The sequence below is a fragment of the Haematobia irritans genome, chromosome 1, assembly GCF_050003625.1.
Source record: "Haematobia irritans isolate KBUSLIRL chromosome 1, ASM5000362v1, whole genome shotgun sequence".
Classification (NCBI taxonomy): Eukaryota; Metazoa; Arthropoda; class Insecta; order Diptera; family Muscidae; genus Haematobia; species Haematobia irritans.
In genome coordinates, this window is record NC_134397.1 from 86676640 (window position 1) to 86696396 (window position 19757).

A 19757-nucleotide genomic window follows, 5' to 3' on the forward strand; every position below is an offset into this window, starting at 1 on the left:
GTTGTGTACTTATTTTTATCACATATTATTATTGTATTGTTGTACTATACAGTTATTTCATATGTTGTAGGCTAAGCTTATATTTGACAATAAAGTTGAGTTCAGTTCAGCAGAAACCTTCTTGTTGTTAACATAACATACATATCAATAGGAAATCATATTCAACCAAGTTTGCGATTCTCCTCCATCTAATATTTCGATAACTTCGTCCCCCGTTGAGATTTTGCAATATAATGCTGCCGATATAGACCCAGTGAAGCACATTTTCCTATAAAATGTTGTAGGGTTTCATTTTCCCGCAAATTACATAATGTACATTGTGTTTGGTTTGGTTCGCTTCAGTTTGCTTTGAGTGTTTCATTATTATTTGTTTGACGCTGTACTCTCCGTTGAAATATAGTTGTCCTATTGAATGATTAAGCTAACTATATATCCTTTTTTCTGCTCTGAAGAGCTCTTTGCAGATTATTTTTCTTGCTTGTATCATATAATCTTTAAAACAGACTACTGACAGTTTAACCAAATAAAACGATTGCGGTATACCGTGTGTTATGGGTTAGATACCTATATTTAACAAAATGTTGTTTACGTGTTTAACCCAGAAAAGATTATTTTCTATGAGGTATTCTGTCAATTTGTGGGGCAATTTATTCTGGCCATATTTATACAGCGTTGTTCTAATATAGGTCAAATGAAGATTTAATGTGTAAAAGTGACTCTCTTCTAGCCCGGATTCAAAAGCTCAATTTGGTATCGATTCTGGAAGTCGTAATATTTAAAAAAACAACCTTCTAATTATCCACTTCCTCAAATTGTCCATACCCCCAAACTTGGGCCGCATAAGACTGAACGGATCTACAAACAGCTTGATAAAGGTTCCACTTTTGGCTCCAATTAATATCATCTTTTTGCAGATAATTTTTCCATGTTATTTTTATAGCACTCTTAGCCTGGCTATTTCTGTTTTAAATATGCTTCAGGTTCAGGATTAACTTTTATGCCATTTGTGGTCAATAGATGACCAAGATACTTCACTTCTCGTTTACAGAAAAATATTTATTGTGATTCAAATTAAATCCAAATTTCTTCAACCTTAAAAAAATTGCGTTTAAATCTTCAAAATGAACGTTAAAATCTGGAGAGCAAATAATAATATCATTCAGAAAAGCTAATATAAGAATTTTCGGCAAGCCCAGATCGAAACATCGATGATTCTTTGAAAAGTCGAAGGCGCATTTTTAAGCCCGAAAGGCATTCGATTTAATACAAATATTCCAAATGGAGTTGTGAATGCAGTTTTAAGTTTATCTTCCTCCGCCAGTTTTACTTGCCAGTATCCTGATTTTAAGTCCAATGTTTACATATATGGTGTTTCTTTTGCTGCATGAAGCAAATAAACAATACGTGGTAATGGGTACACAAAAAAAAAATTCTGATTCAATCACGAAATTAATTGATCCAATTAATTTTTTAATTGAAATGTCTTCAATCACGAAAATGATAGTATCAATCACAGTTTTAATTGGGCATAGAAAAAATTCTTGATTAAAAAATTAATTGATGTCATTAGCAATTTTTAATTAATTTTTTAATTGATTCAATTAAAAATTTAATTGATTTTGAATACAAACCCCAATACATTTTTTATTTAAATAGGTAACTATTTTCAATTACTTTCTGAATTGGCTTAGAGTTTTTATTTGGATTAAGAAATGTTCATCACTTTTTTTAACTGACTTAGTCTTCCGAATTTGATTAAAAAGTTAATTGTATCAATTAATTTTTTAATTAAAAATTTTAAAATTTTCAATCATTGACTTAATTAACTTAATGTTTCTATCTTGATTAAAAAGTTAATTGTATCAATTATTTTATTAATTGAAAAAACATTCAACTTCAATTAACTTTTTAATTGGAAATATTTTGGTGATATTTTTTCTGTGTATGTGTCGGTGATAGTAATGGCGTTTAGTTTTCGATAACAAACCTAAACACAAATTTCATTACCTTGTTTGGGTACTAAGACCACCAGGAATGTCCTTGGAGATTCTTTTTCCTCAATAATGCCATCCTGTAGCATTTTATCTAGATCATGTTTAAGTTTAATTCTATATGGTGAAATTCTATACGGTGGACTGGCTATTGACGGATGATTTCCTGTATTAATTTTGTGCTCAATATCGGTTATTGGAGCTGAAATATCTTCAAATACATATAGACTTTGCTGTATGTTTGTTGATATGCGAAAATAAATCGTCCAAGTCCTCATTTTAATCTAACCAATTAGAGGAGCAAAGCCTCCATAAACGATTCGTTCGCAGATAACGAAACTAAAGTAATCAAAGATATATTTGCTCAAACCCCCAACATTTTAATGAATTCTTTCATGATTTACAATCGAACACGGGTAAATACACTTGTGATCCAAGAAAGTCTCATCGTGAAGAAGTCAATTATTGATTTTTGACTAACCGTTTGTCTCGAAACGAACAGGCGTAGTCATAGATTGGAAATTTGAAGCATACTTACATTTTGCAATGATCTGGAAAGTGCTGTTTTTACGTTGCTGGAGCAAGTAGAAATTGATTTGGATGAATAATTAGCCATTGTTGTATTAACGATTTCTGTTGATTTGGTAGAATGCAGCACATTATTCGTATTAGATCCTGTAAATATAGATGAACAAAGATCACATAATCAAAGCTTACTATAATCTAATTCATATTTCCACTAATAAGGTATTAGCAGATTATTTCATCGTAATAAGTACTTATTAGAATTTCAATTGTTGTGGTAAATTAAGCCACCAGGCAGCGAAATTCAAGTCATCCACTGGGTTGCTAAATCCAGGGCCCAGTGGACGCGTATCGACTTAAGTTAAAAATTTGGGCAATGATCAAGAGTTAGACCCAATTAGTCGACCTGTAGACGGGTCGACAGGTGGCGACACTTTAGCAAGTCAAACTTTTTCTAAGGTAAGGACATCAAAAGGAGGTAATCCTTCAGGAAAGAGATTCAAGGAACTCAGAAATGCTTTGTTTATCCTAAAGAAATTAGGATCAGTCGACCCAAGCACGATGTCGGCTAAGCAAAGCGATTCCCTAAAATGGGCTCAAGGAATTCTTGAAGCTGGAAAAAGGGAACGATGAGCTGCCATCATCCAAAAGGGATCAAAGATCGTTTGCCTCAGTTGGAAAAGACAGCCTTGCAATGGGTATCATTAACAAAGGAGCATTGATCGGTATGATTCCGAAGCAAAAATAAGGAGAAATTGAGAACGCGATATCTGGTGTTTACTCAGAGGTGCCAAGGACGATTTAGGTTAATCGCATTTGCAGGCCAGAGGTTTATGGATGGCTTTAAAGCTGCTTTGAGGCTACTTGGTGAAGTTTGGGAAGGAGCCGCTTTGGAGTTAGTCGAGAAAAAAGACACCAGCTAAACGTAAAGCACATGCATGAATACCTGCAAACCCTCCTGATCGTGAGTCCATTTTAAACAGACTAATGGAATGTAACCCAGATCTTCCAACGGCCTACTGGAAGGTTGGGCGTTTGGATGAGTTCGATAAACCAAGACGACATGCGGTGTTTGCATTGAACATTAAGTCGTTGCCACATTTCGCCCAGACCCAAGGGCGTGTAAGTTACGGTTTTCGTGATATCCATATGGAGGTATGCAAAAGCGATCAACCAAAGGATTCCGAAACGGACAAGCATCCGTTAGAGTCAGAAGTGAAAAAATCTCCTTGCGAAGCCGAATGAGACATGCTGAACCGAGAATTGTTGCGAGAGTCAGCGAGATCTGTGAAGAGGAAGTCCTTGATAACTAAATCGAAGCAGCTGATGTGACAGTGATTGAAATTTTGGATGGTTCTAAGGTTCCTCCAGATAAATCTTCACAATTGTAAGGCTGCTTGGGCTGCGCTAAAAGTTCTCCTGATGAAAGGAGACATAGATATAGTTCTTATTCTTATATAGGAACAAAATCTGTGAATTAAGAACTCCGGGTTTCAAACTGTTGCATAATATCGGTAAAGACATTAATCGAGCATGTATAATAATAACCAAAAACGAACTTATTTCTGCTTCCTTCATTTAGCCGCAGCCAGTCTAGAGATAGCCAAACGCAAATATTGTGTATATTCGGTCTACATGGGACATGATAGGGTAGAGTCCCTAATAGAGTTAATTTTGCGTACTAACCTGGAAGTGTGCAATAAGGGCGATGCACCAACCTTCGTCACCAAAAATAGGCAAGAGGTTTTGGACGTCACATTGGCCTCTCTGGAAGTGAATGATAAGATGTTTGAGTGACACGTTTTGAGGGGACATAGCTTCTCAGATCATCGTTACATCAGTTTCAAATTGGCTGTTCGTACATAGGTTAGGTTAAAGTGGCAGCCCGATTAAGTTTCAGGCTCGCTTAGACTATTCAGTCCATTGTGATACCACATTAACTTAAAGTACCTATTACATATGGATACTTCTAGTTTTAACCGCTGAACCTTCTCGATTATTTCCTTCTGTTGAAACAACCAGATTGTTCAAAAACATTAGCAGACTGCTTAAAGAGGTTTGTAATGAATTTGGAATTTTTGGCGCTTAAAAACACCACTTGGCAAAAATGTTAATTTTGTTATTGCAGGCACAATTGAGTGCACAACAATGTAAATAAAAAGATTTTTTATATAGGTTTAATGCAAGTTTTAGGCTTTAAAACTTGAATGATCCTTTATTTGAAATTTGATGGTCTTTTATACTAAAGCAATGACATTTCTAATTCTATTTTCTTTTTTCTAACATATACTTTGAAATAAACAACCATCCTTATCATAGACCAATTACAATAGAGACATACCTTGACAATTCAACATGGGTTTGTTTATTTGCAGTGCGCAGTCATTCCACTCAATTGCGCAGTCAAGTGACTCAATTTCTTTTTTTGGAAAACGAGAACAACCGCACAAATCAGTCAAAAAAATAACTCAATTAGAGACGAAAAAGAGCCCTCTACGGTATGCAGACAAACTACAGCGCTGTGAATTCACTTGAGATGTCTATACCTTAATTGGTCTATGATCCTTATATATAAACATATGTTATATTACTTTTTTTTGGTTTGGTTTCCACGTTAAGTCGACCAACCCCGGTCGAATCACAAGTATTCATAGACCATGACTAGTAATCACATTTTATGTTGTTCAGGTCGCGAATGAATGGTTACCAAGTAACCATTTCTATAAGTTTATGTCATTATTTCTAATGAAGTCTATAAGTTGTTTAATATCATAGTTGGCGCCATTTTTTTATAAGGGCGGTAAGTTAGAGTATTTGGTGAAGATTGGATAATTTTCTCTGGATTGACTATATTTATTGCAGTTGAAGATTAGATGGTGCTCATTCTCAACTATATTGCACAGATCACAAGTATTATTATCTGCAATTTTCATCCTATAGAGAAATTGGACTCATATACTCTAGTCCAGACAGGAGTCTGTTGAATAATTTGATGTCTTGTGGTGATAAACAGGTAACTTTGAACCAAGGAACTTTTGGCGGCTCATTATAAAATTGGTAGAAGTGCCTTTATGTCTTGATTTGTTTTTGTACTCCTGAGTCCATTCGCTCCATAGTAGGTTTTTGATCATGCCTAGAGCGTCCTTGACGGAGAGGTTGGAGGTTATGTAGCAGCCGGATGATGCGGCATGTTTCTCGTAATAATCCGCGAGTTCATTCGGTTGAATTCTACATGTGAAAGTGTCCAGATCAGTATGAGTTTGGACAGCTTTGAATTATTGACATTGGTGTGAATGTCATTTACAAGGTAGCTGTGTGCAGTGTTATTTCGCATTAGGAGGCATGCATTTTTGTTATCCGTGAATATTGCTGCCTTTTCAAAACCATCTTCAATTATTATGTCAATAGCTTTGTTCAGGGAATGTAGTCCTCCAGTAATAGAGGAAACTTTTGCTGGTAATCGAAACAAAAAATTTTGGCCTGTAGAGATATTGCAGACCGCACATCCAGTTGACTCATTTGTTACAGAGGCATCCGTGGCCCATATACAGAAGCCTTCACCTCTGATCATTGATTTCTTTTCTATACATGGAAATAAGACAGTCTTTGTTTATATTACTTTTGTTCATCGGAAAAACGTTGTGCTTTGTTACAATTTTCTGTGAAGGCGTGACAATATCATTTATTTTGATGTTATCAAAAACCTCTAGAAACTTACAATAAACCATGCTCATACTGGTGTTTCTTGTGGGTCGAGTTGTGATGTGATCGTATAGACGTTTATTGTAGATTTTGAGGTTAATCAGCTCCTTAGAAGCAAGATAAAAAGCCCTGTAGTTTGGGGGAAGAATTCCAGCAAGGGCATAAACTATGTTAGTGGATGTATCCCTAGTTAGGCCCATATTTCAAAGTGATATAAGAGGAATTCTGCTTGCTCCTTTTGCTACATACATGACTGATGTTTTGTCTGTATTTCTTTTTAGTTTAAGATTGGATAGGATTGAGTAAAATTCCAAAGGTTTATTTTGTAAAATTTTGACTGTGGTATCGAACTCTTTTCCATGGGCTAGTATTATGAAGTCGTCAGCAAATTGTATTAAGTCAGTGTTTGTATCAGCAATTCCATATAAACCAAGAGTATATATATTGAAGAGGGTTGGACTCAGGCAGCTACCTTGTGGAATAGCATTTGAAACCTCTACACTGTCATAACTAGGATTCTTTTGCACAGAAAGGATATCCAAGTTGTTATTTGTTCCGGAAGATTCAGATTTATCATTATATTTTCAAGAATTTTTATATCCACACATTCATAGGCAGATGAAACATCCAGGGTCACAAGTATAGAAATTTCCCCTCTTTCTTTACACAGAGATATAGTTTGCAGCAGGTCATTAATACAGGACGCAGGAGACATATGTTTTCTATATGCGTATGATCTAGGTGGAAGAACGTTCCGTTCAGCTAAGAAACAGTTCAATATTTTCCTTACCATTAGGTTCAAGAACTTTAGAAGTACTGAAATGAGAGCTATAGGTCTAAAGTTTGTGATCAAGTTAAGGTCTTTTCCTCTGTTTGGTATCGGAATTATCTTCCTCCATTCTTCATCCAGGCAACACAAACTCCACGATTTATTCAACAAAGCTAAGAGATTTTCTTTAGACTTATCAGAAAGGTTATTTATCATTTCATACGTTACACCGTCGAGTCCAGCCGCCGAGGGTGTGTTTTTGTCCTTTAGAATGTTCAAAAGATCATTTATGGTGAAGGGAACAGACGTTCCAGAGAAGGTTGTGATTTGATTATTTGTTATGTTAATAGAAACTTGATCCTTGAGGTAATTTAAGAAAGGCAGGTTGTTTTCAGAACACCAGTTATTATTTTCTTTTGTTTCAAAGGAGTTTATGCAACCTCTAACAAACCTAAAAAGAGATTTTGAGTTTCGGGAGAGGTTCAAAGAATTTACTTTTGATTGGAAAGATTTTTTCTTTGCATATTTAATGGCATTTCTTAGGTTGGCTATCGCTTTCATAAGTTCCTCAGCGTTTGAGGCGTTTTTGTATCCGTCAAATCGGTTTTGAGCAGCCTGTCTAATGCGGTATAATTTGTCTATAGACTCATTCCACCATGACTTAGGAGTCCTTTTAGATGTTAACTTAAAGGAAGCATTTTTGATTTTATCCCGGAGTGATTTTTGGATTTCTGCTATATCAGTTGCAAGATTAACGTGGCTTAAACTATTAGGAGCTTGGTTTTAGAAAGAAAGTTTTGTTGTTTGATTTTGTTTGAACCAATTTTGATTTGTAATGGAAAATTATGACTGCCTCCAATAGTTGTGCTCATGACATTCCAAGAAATATTGCAGTTTGTGTTTGTGAAAGATAAATCTAGTACCGACCCACTGTCTTCTGTTAAGACCCTCTTAAAGGTCTTAGGCAAAAGTCTAGCAATGTTTTGTTCTTGTTTAAACTTTGAATGTTATATTGAAGTTGGCTTATCATTTGTGTTTGGTGACAGTATTTTTTCAGTTTTTAATTTTGAAGAAGTGAAAGATATTGCCTTTTGAAATTTATTTAGAACGGATAGACCTTCTGGCGAATTTACTGAGTTCAAAATAGCTGACATCTGTTGAGTGAAGATTGACACCACTTTTTCTAAATCAGACACTTTGGAGAAGTTTTCGTGCTGGAAGGAAGACCAATATCTGTTTGTGGTAAGTTCCTTTTTGGCGAAGGTGCTGCAACTTTGCCATATTTGTACTTTGTAATAGTACTATTAAACTCTTCTGTCATCGATCTTTTAGGTCTCTAAAGTTTAGAAACAGGTGGAAATTCTTTCTCATATTGAGGGTCATCCAATATTTCATAGTAGTTTTCAGGTATCTTTGCCTGAACATTCCCTCCTGGTTTAATTCGACATGGCCATCATCTTACTTATTTCATTTTCATGTTCGTACTTACTGCACTTATCTGAGTCCATGGCATTGTGATCGTTTTGATTACATAGAATGCATCTGGGATTTAAACATTCAGTTTTACATTTAATAGTTGAAAGGCATAAGGTACATTTGGAGTCGGAGCACTCAAATGGACATACAATATTTTTCCCGCACAATAAACAACGCTTTCTTGAACGACACTGTTTAGCAATATGGCCGAATCTACCACAATTTTGCATACACGAACTTGAGTTACACGCAAAGAAAAAAAAACGTTTGGAAAACGTGTACCGAAAACGTTTTTCTTTTGTTAGAGTTTTTTGAATTGCTTCGAAAATTTTAAACTTTTATCACCAAAAAAATTCGTTTATTACAAAATTTTTATTTTTTCAATAAAAAAAGATGTTTTTGAAACAACAACACAGTCCATTTCGTTTATATCAAATACTGTTAATTTCTGACTTTAGGTCTTTAATAAGACACATTTTACAGTTCGGACGTAGCAACCACTGCTCCACGGTGCCAAACTAAATGTTTGTTTCTGTTAAATAAATATAACTTATATGGATATTTATCTATTGATGACCATAACAGGTACATAGCTCAGTGGGTACACCCTCAAAAAAAATCGCTTATTTAACATATGTTCCAAACATAAAGGGTGATTTGTTAAGAGCTTGATAACTTTTTTTTTTAAAAAAACGCATAAAATTTGCAAAATCTCATCGGTTCTTTATTTGAAACGTTAGATTGGTCCATGACATTTACTTTTTGAAGATAATTTCATTTAAATGTTGACCGCGGCTGCGTCTTAGGTGGTCCATTCGGAAAGTCCAATTTTGGGCAACTTTTTCGAGCATTTCGGCCGGAATAGCCCGAATTTCTTCGGAAATGTTGTCTTCCAAAGCTGGAATAGTTGCTGGCTTATTTCTGTAGACTTTAGACTTGACGTAGCCCCACAAAAAATAGTCTAAAGGCGTCAAATCGCATGATCTTGGTGGCCAACTTACCGGTCCATTTCTTGAGATGAATTGTTCTCCGAAGTTTTCCCTCAAAATGGCCATAGAATCGCGAGCAGTGTGGCATGTAGCGCCATCTTGTTGAAACCACATGTCAACCAAGTTCAGTTCTTCCATTTTTGGCAACAAAAAGTTTGTTAGCATCGAACGATAGCGATCGCCATTCACCGTAACGTTGCGTCCAACAGCATCTTTGAAAAAATACGGTCCAATGATTCCACCAGCGTACAAACCACACCAAACAGTGCATTTTTCGGGATGCATGGGCAGTTCTTGAACGGCTTCTGGTTGCTCTTCACTCCAAATGCGGCAATTTTGCTTATTTACGTAGCCATTCAACCAGAAATGAGCCTCATCGCTGAACAAAATTTGTCGATAAAAAAGCGGATTTTCTGCCAACTTTTCTAGGGCCCATTCACTGAAAATTCGACGTTGTGGCTCGTTAGTAAGTCTATTCATGATGAAATGTCAAAGCATACTGAGCATCTTTCTCTTTGACACCATGTCTGAAATCCCACGGGATCTGTCAAATACTAATGCATGAAAATCCTAACCTCAAAAGAATCACCCTTTATTTTGCAGGAAGCACATATATTATTGGATACTGCCGAAACATTAATATGTTTGTTTTATGTGAACATATTATATGTTTGGAAGCATTTGGAGCCCAAAAATATTATATGCTTGGAAGAATTTTTCCCAAAGACGATTGTGCTCATTGCCTAACATACTCGTAATTTTTACTTCCACGAAATATTTTAGTTCTTGGCACCTTTTTCTGTAATACAAATAATGTTGAAGAAATTATTCACTTTTATAAATTTTTTAAATTTTACCTTTCGCCTGCACGGAGAATCGAACCGAGGACTATACAGTTTGTAAGCCAACAAACTACCCACTGGACTACGTAGCTGTTATAGTCACCAGTAGATAATTATCGTTATAAGTTACACTTATATAGCATAGTTTGCAGCGCCCACGAGCCCATGCAAACATAACATTATTTAACAGAAACATACATTTGTTTGCCACGTGGACTCTCCCGTCAACTCTCCCGGTTTCCATCTCTATTTCTTTCTCTATACTCTCTCTGTCGCTTTGAATAAAATATCACAACATATGTATGTTTAGTCGAAATTTGTAAATTTATATATGTTTGCATTCACACATATGATTTTTATGAAACATTCATGCCCCAAACATAATATATTCTAACATATTAACATAGATGTACCAAACATTTAGTGTTAGTTTAGGAACATTCCTTGTTTGCACTTAAATATATTGTGTTTTAAAATTGTGCCCGAAACACATTTTGTTTATATCGGAACATATGAAAAACATATTTTTCTAAGAGTGTAGTGTGTTGGCTTACAAAGTGCATGGTCCGCGGATGTAAGAAAGATGTGAGGGAAAATGCAATTAGCAAGAAAACAATGTTTTTTTTTTTTAGTTTGTCTTTATGAAATTGCTTTTTCATTCTGGAAAAGAATAAACGTTTATCGCAAAAAGTATATACTTTTCTTCCAAATACACTTCCTTACAGCGAAATGCACATGTGAAACGAACTTTGCTTGTCTAAAATTTCGTTTGGGAGGAAAGAATTATTTTTTTTCGTGTATATATAATTCAGAAACAGCAATTGTGTTAAACATGCGAATTTTTTTCACTAAGTAATCTGATATGAGGCCAATTTTTAAGGTTGTCGATGGTACATATATTCCATTTACATCTCTAACATTAAAGCGTTCATCTGACACAACTTGAAAATTATTGTCACTATAACGTTTTATTTCTTTGATCAATTCTTCATTTGAGAAAGATTCAGGAACATGTTTTATAACGCTCAGGTATGGAAGCCTTTAGACCTACAACATTTAGGTTTTTAATTAAAACAAAGTTGTTGGCAGCTTCAGAAAAGACAAAAAGTATTGAATGCAATATTTCAGAATTTTTTCTTCTTGTAGTTATGAGCTGTTCCGAAGTAACAAGAACGTAAAATGGACCGGGGTGGTCTGCCGTGTAGATAACAGATTTCATTTCATTTGAATTTTCATTTACAATTTCTGTAATTATTGATGTTGTACTAGATGATTTTGATTTTTCTTCATTTTTTTTTTTTTGACTTTCTGACAATACTGCTGGTTTCAAAAAATGGCATACCTATCATTTTTTTAAAGGATTTGGATGTTTGTTTTTGAATTTTTGTTATCATTTTTTTGTAGCGTTTCGCCTTTTTTCTTTGATCAATGTTTGGAGGTTTATTTCCCTCCATCTTGACTATTGACACAAAATAATAGAAAACACTCCACTTATATTTGTTTTGATGTGAAAAACAAAAACAAAAAGAAAGATTTACACTCCGTTATTTGTTGTAACTGTTCACTGTATTTGTTGTTAGACTGTAATACAAAACAACGGGCGAGAATGATCGACACACTGGTAGTCTATTGTTAACAGGTGTTGAGATGCGACTTATTAATAAACAGCTGTTTGAACTACAATATCATTTAAACTATTGAACAGCTGACTTAAAACTAATGTACCGAATACACTAGACCCTCACCCTTTAAAAAAATCGTTGGGTAAAGAAGGAATTTTTCCAAATATTAACCCATAAGGCAAATAACCTGTATCAATATGTGGTGACGTATTGAAGGCAAAAGTAAAATAAGGAATCCAAGTATCCCATTCATCATTTTTGGAGAAATTTAATAAGAATTCGTTAAGTACCCTATGATTTCTTTCTATCGAATCTAAAGTTTCATGGTGATATGAAGCACTAAACATTTGTTTTACCTTCAACAAACTACATAGTTCTGCCATCAATTGATTAGTGAAAAAAAAACTTTGAAATTTCCATAAATACACGGATGAAAAAGACTGTTTTTCATATGTTTGGCTATAAACATTATATGTTTGGAACACAAATTTTTAAACACAATATTTTTGAGTGCAAGCATATAATGTTCATAAACTAGCATAACATGTTTGGGACATATATGTTAATATGTTAGAACATATTATGTTTGGGACATAAAATGTTTGTAAATATAATATGCTTGGATGCAAACATATATTAATTTAGAAATAGCCTATAAACATATATGTGTTTAGTAGCTTGGAGCGCTATTTAACAGGGAGCGATATTGAATTAAGTTGGTGGTTGTTGCTTGTTATTACAAAATTAACATTTTATTTTCCCTTGGGCAATTGATCTGCTACTTCTTTGATCCTTACAAACTGTGTGGTCCGCTGTTCGAATCCCCGTCCGGCAAAAGGTAAAATTAAAATAAAAAAAATCATACAATTGAATAATTTCGTCTACAATGTTTGTATTACAGAAAAAGGTGCTAAGAACTAAAAAATCTCGTGGAAGTGAGAAAGATGTGGGGGAATATACAATTGGGCAGAAACAAAATTTTGAGCATTCAGGTCGAAAACCTATGTTACCTGTTTATTTTCATAATTCATTATGATTGTAAATATATAAATAAATAAATAAAATTTTGAGCACAATATTGTTTGGGAGAATTTTTTTAAGCATATAATATTTTTGGGTGCAAAATGCTTCCAAACATATTATATGTTCACATAATAACATATTGTTTTTTGGAAGACAACATTATTGAATTTGGATGCAAAAATACAAAATGTTTGGAACTTAGACTACCCAAACATATATTGTTTAGACCAACATGCTTTCAAACATATTATATATTGAAAGAGATCAAACATATAAATGTTTGGGCAATACCCAAAAATGTATATGCTTGAAGCAAAATATGTTTGGGAGTATATGTTACAGAAGCGATTTTTTGTGAGCGTGTAAGTATGAAATGTTCGACTAACGTTTTTGCTACAGCCTTCGCATCCTTTGATTCCATCGGAATCGCTACAATATAGTTGGTCAAATCACATTGAATCGTGAGAATGTACCGATAATGATTCGATAATCTCAATGGTCCTACTGTATCAATGGAAACAGTTTCAAAACTTGTTGTTGGTGTAGTGGTCAGTGTAAATTGTTCTTTCGTGTGTCTTGTCTGTTTATTAATTTTGCATTGCGTGCAATTTAGGACATAGTTCTATATCATCTTGTACAAATATTTCCATACATATCTTTGTTTAATTTTAAGGGTCGTTTTTCTGACACCTAAGTGTCCTCCATGCGTTGAGTTATGAAATTTATCTATTAGTTTCAGCTGTGTATCTTTGCAGCTGTGTATCTTTTTGGTTCATCGTATATTAAAATTTTCAGATTTGTTTTCTGTGTTTCTATGTTTCTGCATTTTTGTAAATATTATTTTAAGTTCTTCCATGGCCATGGTTTTAAAAATATTGTCATCTTTGTTCAGAGCTAATTCCCGTATCTTAAGATCACGCAACAACGACGTCAGCTTCTCCAAACTCACTCGTATGTCAGATAGATTATCGCTGCATTTTACAATAATTTCATACTTTCCAACTTCTATCTGTGTTTTTCCATTTTCCTCTAGAGGTACAAATTTAAGTTTCATCATGTTTTTTATATCCGCTACAGAAGTACACTCCCAAATATAAAGTTGATCAGGGTTTAACATCGTGGTACTTGCTGCAGTATATCAGTGTTTTTCTCATGTGCAGTTTTTCTCTGCATGCTTCTTGTAATAGCTAATATCCCCCTTTCATTCTCAGCCTTATCAGGAGTCATAGCTTTTAGGGCGTCACTGTTTAATAACATACTATTCTAGATAACGGATCAGCATTTGTGTTCATTTTTCTTTTCTGAATGGCCAATAATTCCTTTTCTATGATTGGTTTGTTCAAATAGTGTTTCTGCTGGGTAGCACTTGCATAAGATATTGGTAAATCTGCACCAATCTCCCCTTGGGAAAGAACGGCGCCAAGTGCATAGTTTGAAGCATCCGTGCTTAAAATAAATGGTTTTGAAAAATCCGGGTATTTAAAATTTCTGGTTGTAAAAGCTTCTGCTTCAGTGTATCAAATGCATTCTGACATTTCTCGCTCCACAAGAATTGGCTATCATTTTTCAGAAGTGCATTGAGGGGTCTAGCTATATCGGCAAAATGTGAAATAATTCTTCGGCAGTAGTTGCAAAATGCACCAAATCTTCTTACTTCGACTCTTCGATAAACTCATCGTAATAGGTACCTACTAAGAATTTCAATTTTTGGGGGGTATTAACCCACCATGCAGTAAAATTCCAAGTCATCCATTGGGTTGCTAACTTCAGGGCCCAGTGGACGGGCATCGACTGGAGTTATAAATCTGGGCAATGACCATGAGTTAGGCCCAATTAGTCGACCTGTAGACGGGTCGACAGGTGGCGACACTTTGACAAGTCGTACTTTTTCTAAGGTAACGACATCAAAAGGAGGTAATCCCTCACGAAAGAGATTCAAGGAACGCAAAAATGCTTTGTTTTGCTAAAGAAGTTAGGATCAGTCGATCCAAGCACGCTGTCGGCTAAACAAAGCGATTCCCTAAAATGGGCTCAAGGAATTCTTGAGACTGGAAAAAGGGAACGATCGCCGGATGAGCTGCCATCCTGCAAAAGGGATCAAAGATCGTTTGCCTCAGTTGCTAAAGACAGCCTTGTGATGGCTATCATTAATAAAGGAGCATTGGACGGTATGGTTCCAAAGCAAAAATGGAGGGAAATTGAGAATGCTCTGTCTGTCGTCTACTCACAGGTGCTGGAAAAGTTTCCCGGCCCAGATCCTCGACACCAAGAGGCTGCTTGGTATCAAGGACGATTTAAGCTAGTCACATTTGAGGACCAGAGGTCTATAGAATGTTTTAAAGCTGCTCTGATACTAATTGGTGAAGTTTGGGAAGGAGCTGCTCTAGAGTTAGTCGAGAAGAAAGACATACCGGCTAGACCTAGAGCACATGCGTGGATACCTGCAAACCCTTCCGATCCTGAATCTATTTTAAATAGGCTGAAACGCTGCAATCCAGATCTTCCAAAAGCTGATTGGAAGGTTGGCCGTTTGGATGAAGTGGATGGACCAAGACGGCATGCAGTGTTTATATTGAACACTCAGTCTTTGCCACATCTAGCAAAGTCTCAGGGCCGTGTATGTTATGGCTTTCATTATATCCAAATGACGGTGTATAAAAACGATCAGCTAAAGGATTCAGAAATGGACAAGCCTCTGTCTGAATCAGAAGTAAGCGGATCCTCTTGCGAAGTCGAGGGAGATACCAAAGTTGAAGACATGGACAGATACCGTATGCGTGAGGAAGTTTCTACTGCCCCAGAACTCACCAAAGTTGAACCTATGGTTATTGCGAGAGTCACCGAGATCTCTGAAGAGGACATTCTTGATGACTCGATTGAAGAGGCTGATGTGACGGTTGTTGAAAATCTCGATGGTTCTACGGATCCTCCAGATAAATCTTCATCATTCACACAAAAAATTTTCACGAAAATTTTTCCAATTAAAATTTTAATTGAGTTTTAAAAAATATTCAATTAAAAATTTAATTGATTCAACAAATTTTTTAATTGAAACAAAAATCAATCACAAAAATAATAGTATCAATTAATTTTTTAATTGGATCAATTAACTCTTTAATTGACCTTCAATTAATTTTTTAATTGATACTATCATTTCTGTGATTGAAGACATTTCAATTAAAAATTAATTGGATCAATTAATTTCGTGATTGAATCAGAAAAAAATTTGTTTCTGTGTTGTAAGGCTGCATGTGCTGCCCTAAAAGTTCTCCTGATGAAAGGGGACATAGACATAGTTGTTATTCAAGAACCATACGTTTATAGAAACAAAATATGTGAATTAAGTACTCCGGGGTTCAAACTATTGCAGTATACTGGTAATGATGTAAATCGAGCCTGTATAATTGCTAAAAACGAGCTTAACTTGTTTCTGCTTCCTTCAATGAGCAATGCAGACACTGTAGTTGCCAATTTAGAAATAGACAAATGCAAATATTTGGTATCTTCGGTCTACATGGGACATGACAGGGAGATGCCTCCATGTGCCGTTAAGACCTTAGTTGAGGGGTCACTGAAAACAAAGACGAAACTCATTATGGGATGCGTTGCGAATGCGCATCATAGTATATGGGGAAGTAGTGATACTAATGCAAGGGGAGAGTCGCTAATCGAGTTTATTTTGCGTACTAATTTGGTAGTTTGCAACAAGGGAGATGCCCCAACCTTTGTCACTAAAAACAGGCAAGAGGTTTTGGACATCACCTTGGCCTCGCAAGAACTGAATGAAATGATATCTGAGTGGCAGGTTTTAAGTGAACACAGCTTCTCAGATCATCGCTACATCAGTTTAAAATTTGATGTTCATACCACCAAGACCATATGTCCGCCAAATGTTAGGAAAGCTGACTGGAATAGGTATAGGGAATCGTTCAATATGATGATACCGGAAATAACAGGCACAAATATGAGAAATGTGCAAGATATCGAACACGCAGTGGAGCGGATTACTAAGGCCTTCAACATCTCACTGAAAGCTGCATGCCCTAGAGGAAAGCCAAGGGGGAAACATCGACCACCATGGTGGTCTACGGAATTAAGTAATATGAGGAAATCCTGCAGGAAGCTCTTTAACAAGGCAAAGTCCACCAGAGCCCCTGAGGACTGGGACGCTTACAAGAAGAATCTGAGAGGATACAAGCGAGAACTGAGAAAGGCTCAGCATAACTCTTGGAATGCTTACTGCAGCAGTATTGAGAATACGTCCGAGGCTTCCAGACTACGGAAGGTTCTAGCATCCACCAACTCCGCTCCAGGTTTCATTGAAACATCGGAGGGCAATTGGACAACGTCCAGTGAGGAGACGGTGGAGGTACTATTGGACACACATTTTCCTGGAAATCAGACGGTTGAACCAGGTTCAGGCGGTGCCACAGTGGCGCAGCGGTCGTTTCCTATCGAGGAAATTGTATCGGAATCTAGAATAAAATGGGCGTTAAATAGTGTTGGACCATTCAAATCCCTCGGACCTGATGGAATTACACCGGCGGAGTTACAAGCAGTGACTGACAAAATTATCCCCTGGTTGTCGGCGATATATAAAGGATGTATCAACTTATCATATATCCCAGGAAAGTGGAGGGAAACATAAGTCGTTTTCATACCTAAAGCGGGAAAAGCCTCTCACTTGAGGGCGAAGGATTTCCGACCAATCAGCTTATCCTCATTCCTACTTAAGACTCTGGAGAGGATGATAGATATTTATCTTAGAACTAGCATCGATTCAAGTTTTTTCTCGAAACGACAGCATGCATACTCGAAGGGCAGGTCTACTGAGACCGCATTACGTGAACTAGTCAGCTTTATTGAAAGCTCACTATCTGTCAAAGAATACACAATCGTGGCGTTTCTAGACATCGAAGGGGCGTTCAATAATATCCATCCGAGCTCGATATTAAATGGACTGACAACTCTGAATGTTGATCCAGGTATTCTTAGGCTGTTAGACGAACTTCTAATGAAGAGACGTATTTCAGCCACACTAGGACAAGCAAACATACAAAGGTACGTGAACAGAGGCACTCCCCAAGGAGGAGTTCTATCACCTCTTCTTTGGAATGTTGCTATAAATAACCTTCTGGTTACCCTAGAAAAAGAAAGGATAAAAGTGGTGGCATACGCAGATAATGTGGCTCTAGCAGTCAGGGGAAAATTCCCATCCACAATCAGAGATATTATTCAGAGGGCCCTCCGGATGACTGAGAAATGGGCGAAAGAAAATGGTCTTGGGGTAAATCCTGCAAAGACAGAATTAGTCATGTACTGCAAAGATCGCAAAACTCCCACGTTTAGGCCCATTTCCTTGGTGAGTGTGCAAAATACCTTGGCGTTATTTTGGACAGGAAGCTAAACTTTCAGCTTGCTATTGAAGAAAAGCAACGGTAGCTTTGTACTCGTGCAAAAAGGCAATAGGGAAAAAGTGGGGACTAAAACCAAAAATTGTGCATTGGCTATACACGGCAGTGGTTAGACCTATAATGCTATATGGTGTTGTAGTCTGGTGGTCGGCACTTCACCAGCCAACAATTTTAGACAAAGTTCAGCGTATGGCGTGTTTGTGTATCTCAGGCGCATTCAGCAAGACAGGAACAAATTCCCTTAATGTCATGCTGCATCTAATGCCTTTAGACATTTTGGCCAAACAGTCAGCTGCAACAACTGCTGTGCGGTTGCGCGAGCTATCGCTGTGGTCGGAAAAAAGTTACGGTCCTCAAAATAATGCCAGATGTGCCTAACGTAGTGGATTACAATTTGGCGAGTCCACTTTTCGACAAAAAAGTTTGAGACTCTAATCCCCAACAGTGAGGCGTGGTGCACACAGACACAGGGGAACAAAGAATATATAGATTTCTACACTGATGGCTCCAAATTGGATGGACAAGTGGGGTTCGGAGTACATTCTAATGATCTGGAACTTCGAATAGCGAAGAGATTACCTAATCACTGCAGTGTTTTCAGGCTGAAATATTAGCAATAAGAAAGGCGGCGAATTTGCAGAGAAGTAATGTTGCAAAAAATGTGGGCATTAATATATACTCAGACAGTCAACCTGCAATAAAATCCTTGGACTCTGTGTTCCTCAACTCGAAAACGGCCATCGACTGCCGCAAATCTCTCAATGAGATGGCTGAGCAGTACAATATTCACCTAATGTGGGTGCCTGACCATAGGAACATACCGGGGAGCTGCGAAGCGGATGAGTTGGCAAGGCTAGGGACTACCTTACATATTCCAGGGGAACTAGAATCTGTTGGTATGCCCCTGGCTACCTGCAAGCACATGCTGCGTGAGAGGGCTGTTATGATGGCAAATGTTCGATGGGAGAATTGCAAGGGTTGTAACGACACCAAGCAAATATGGCCCCATTTAAAGTTAAACCGCACACTAGATATGCTAGTGTTCTCGAGACGCCTGATATCTGCTATAACGGGTCGCTGCCTGATAGGCGATTTTGCAAAAACTATTGGTGCGAAGTATAATGACTATTGTATGAGCTGTAATGATGCGGAGGAAAAGGAATCAATTAAACACCTCTTGTGTGAGTGTCCTGCATTTTGTGTAAAGCGCAAGCAACTTTTAGGAGCATATAGCTTCAGATTACTGGCGGATCTGGAAAACGTTAACTTAAGCAGTCTGCTAATGTTTTTGGAACAATCTGGTTGGTTCAACAAAGAAAAATAATCAAGAAGGTTCAGCGGTTAAAACTAGAAATGCCCATATGTAATAGGTACTTTTAGTTAATGTGGTATCACAATGGACTG

General features: G+C 36.5%; 1 protein-coding gene across 3 annotated transcripts in view; it reads right to left on the reverse strand.

The window, feature by feature from the left end:
- Bili (FERM domain-containing protein 8 Bili) overlaps window positions 1-19757 on the reverse strand; it is an 82739-nt gene that overhangs the window by 37847 nt on the left and 25135 nt on the right. For all 3 annotated transcript variants that reach the window (XM_075291061.1, XM_075291060.1, XM_075291062.1), the window contains exon 3: window positions 2530-2666. In XM_075291061.1, the coding sequence (XP_075147176.1) occupies window positions 2530-2666 (137 nt within the window). The remainder of the gene's footprint in view (window positions 1-2529; window positions 2667-19757) is intronic.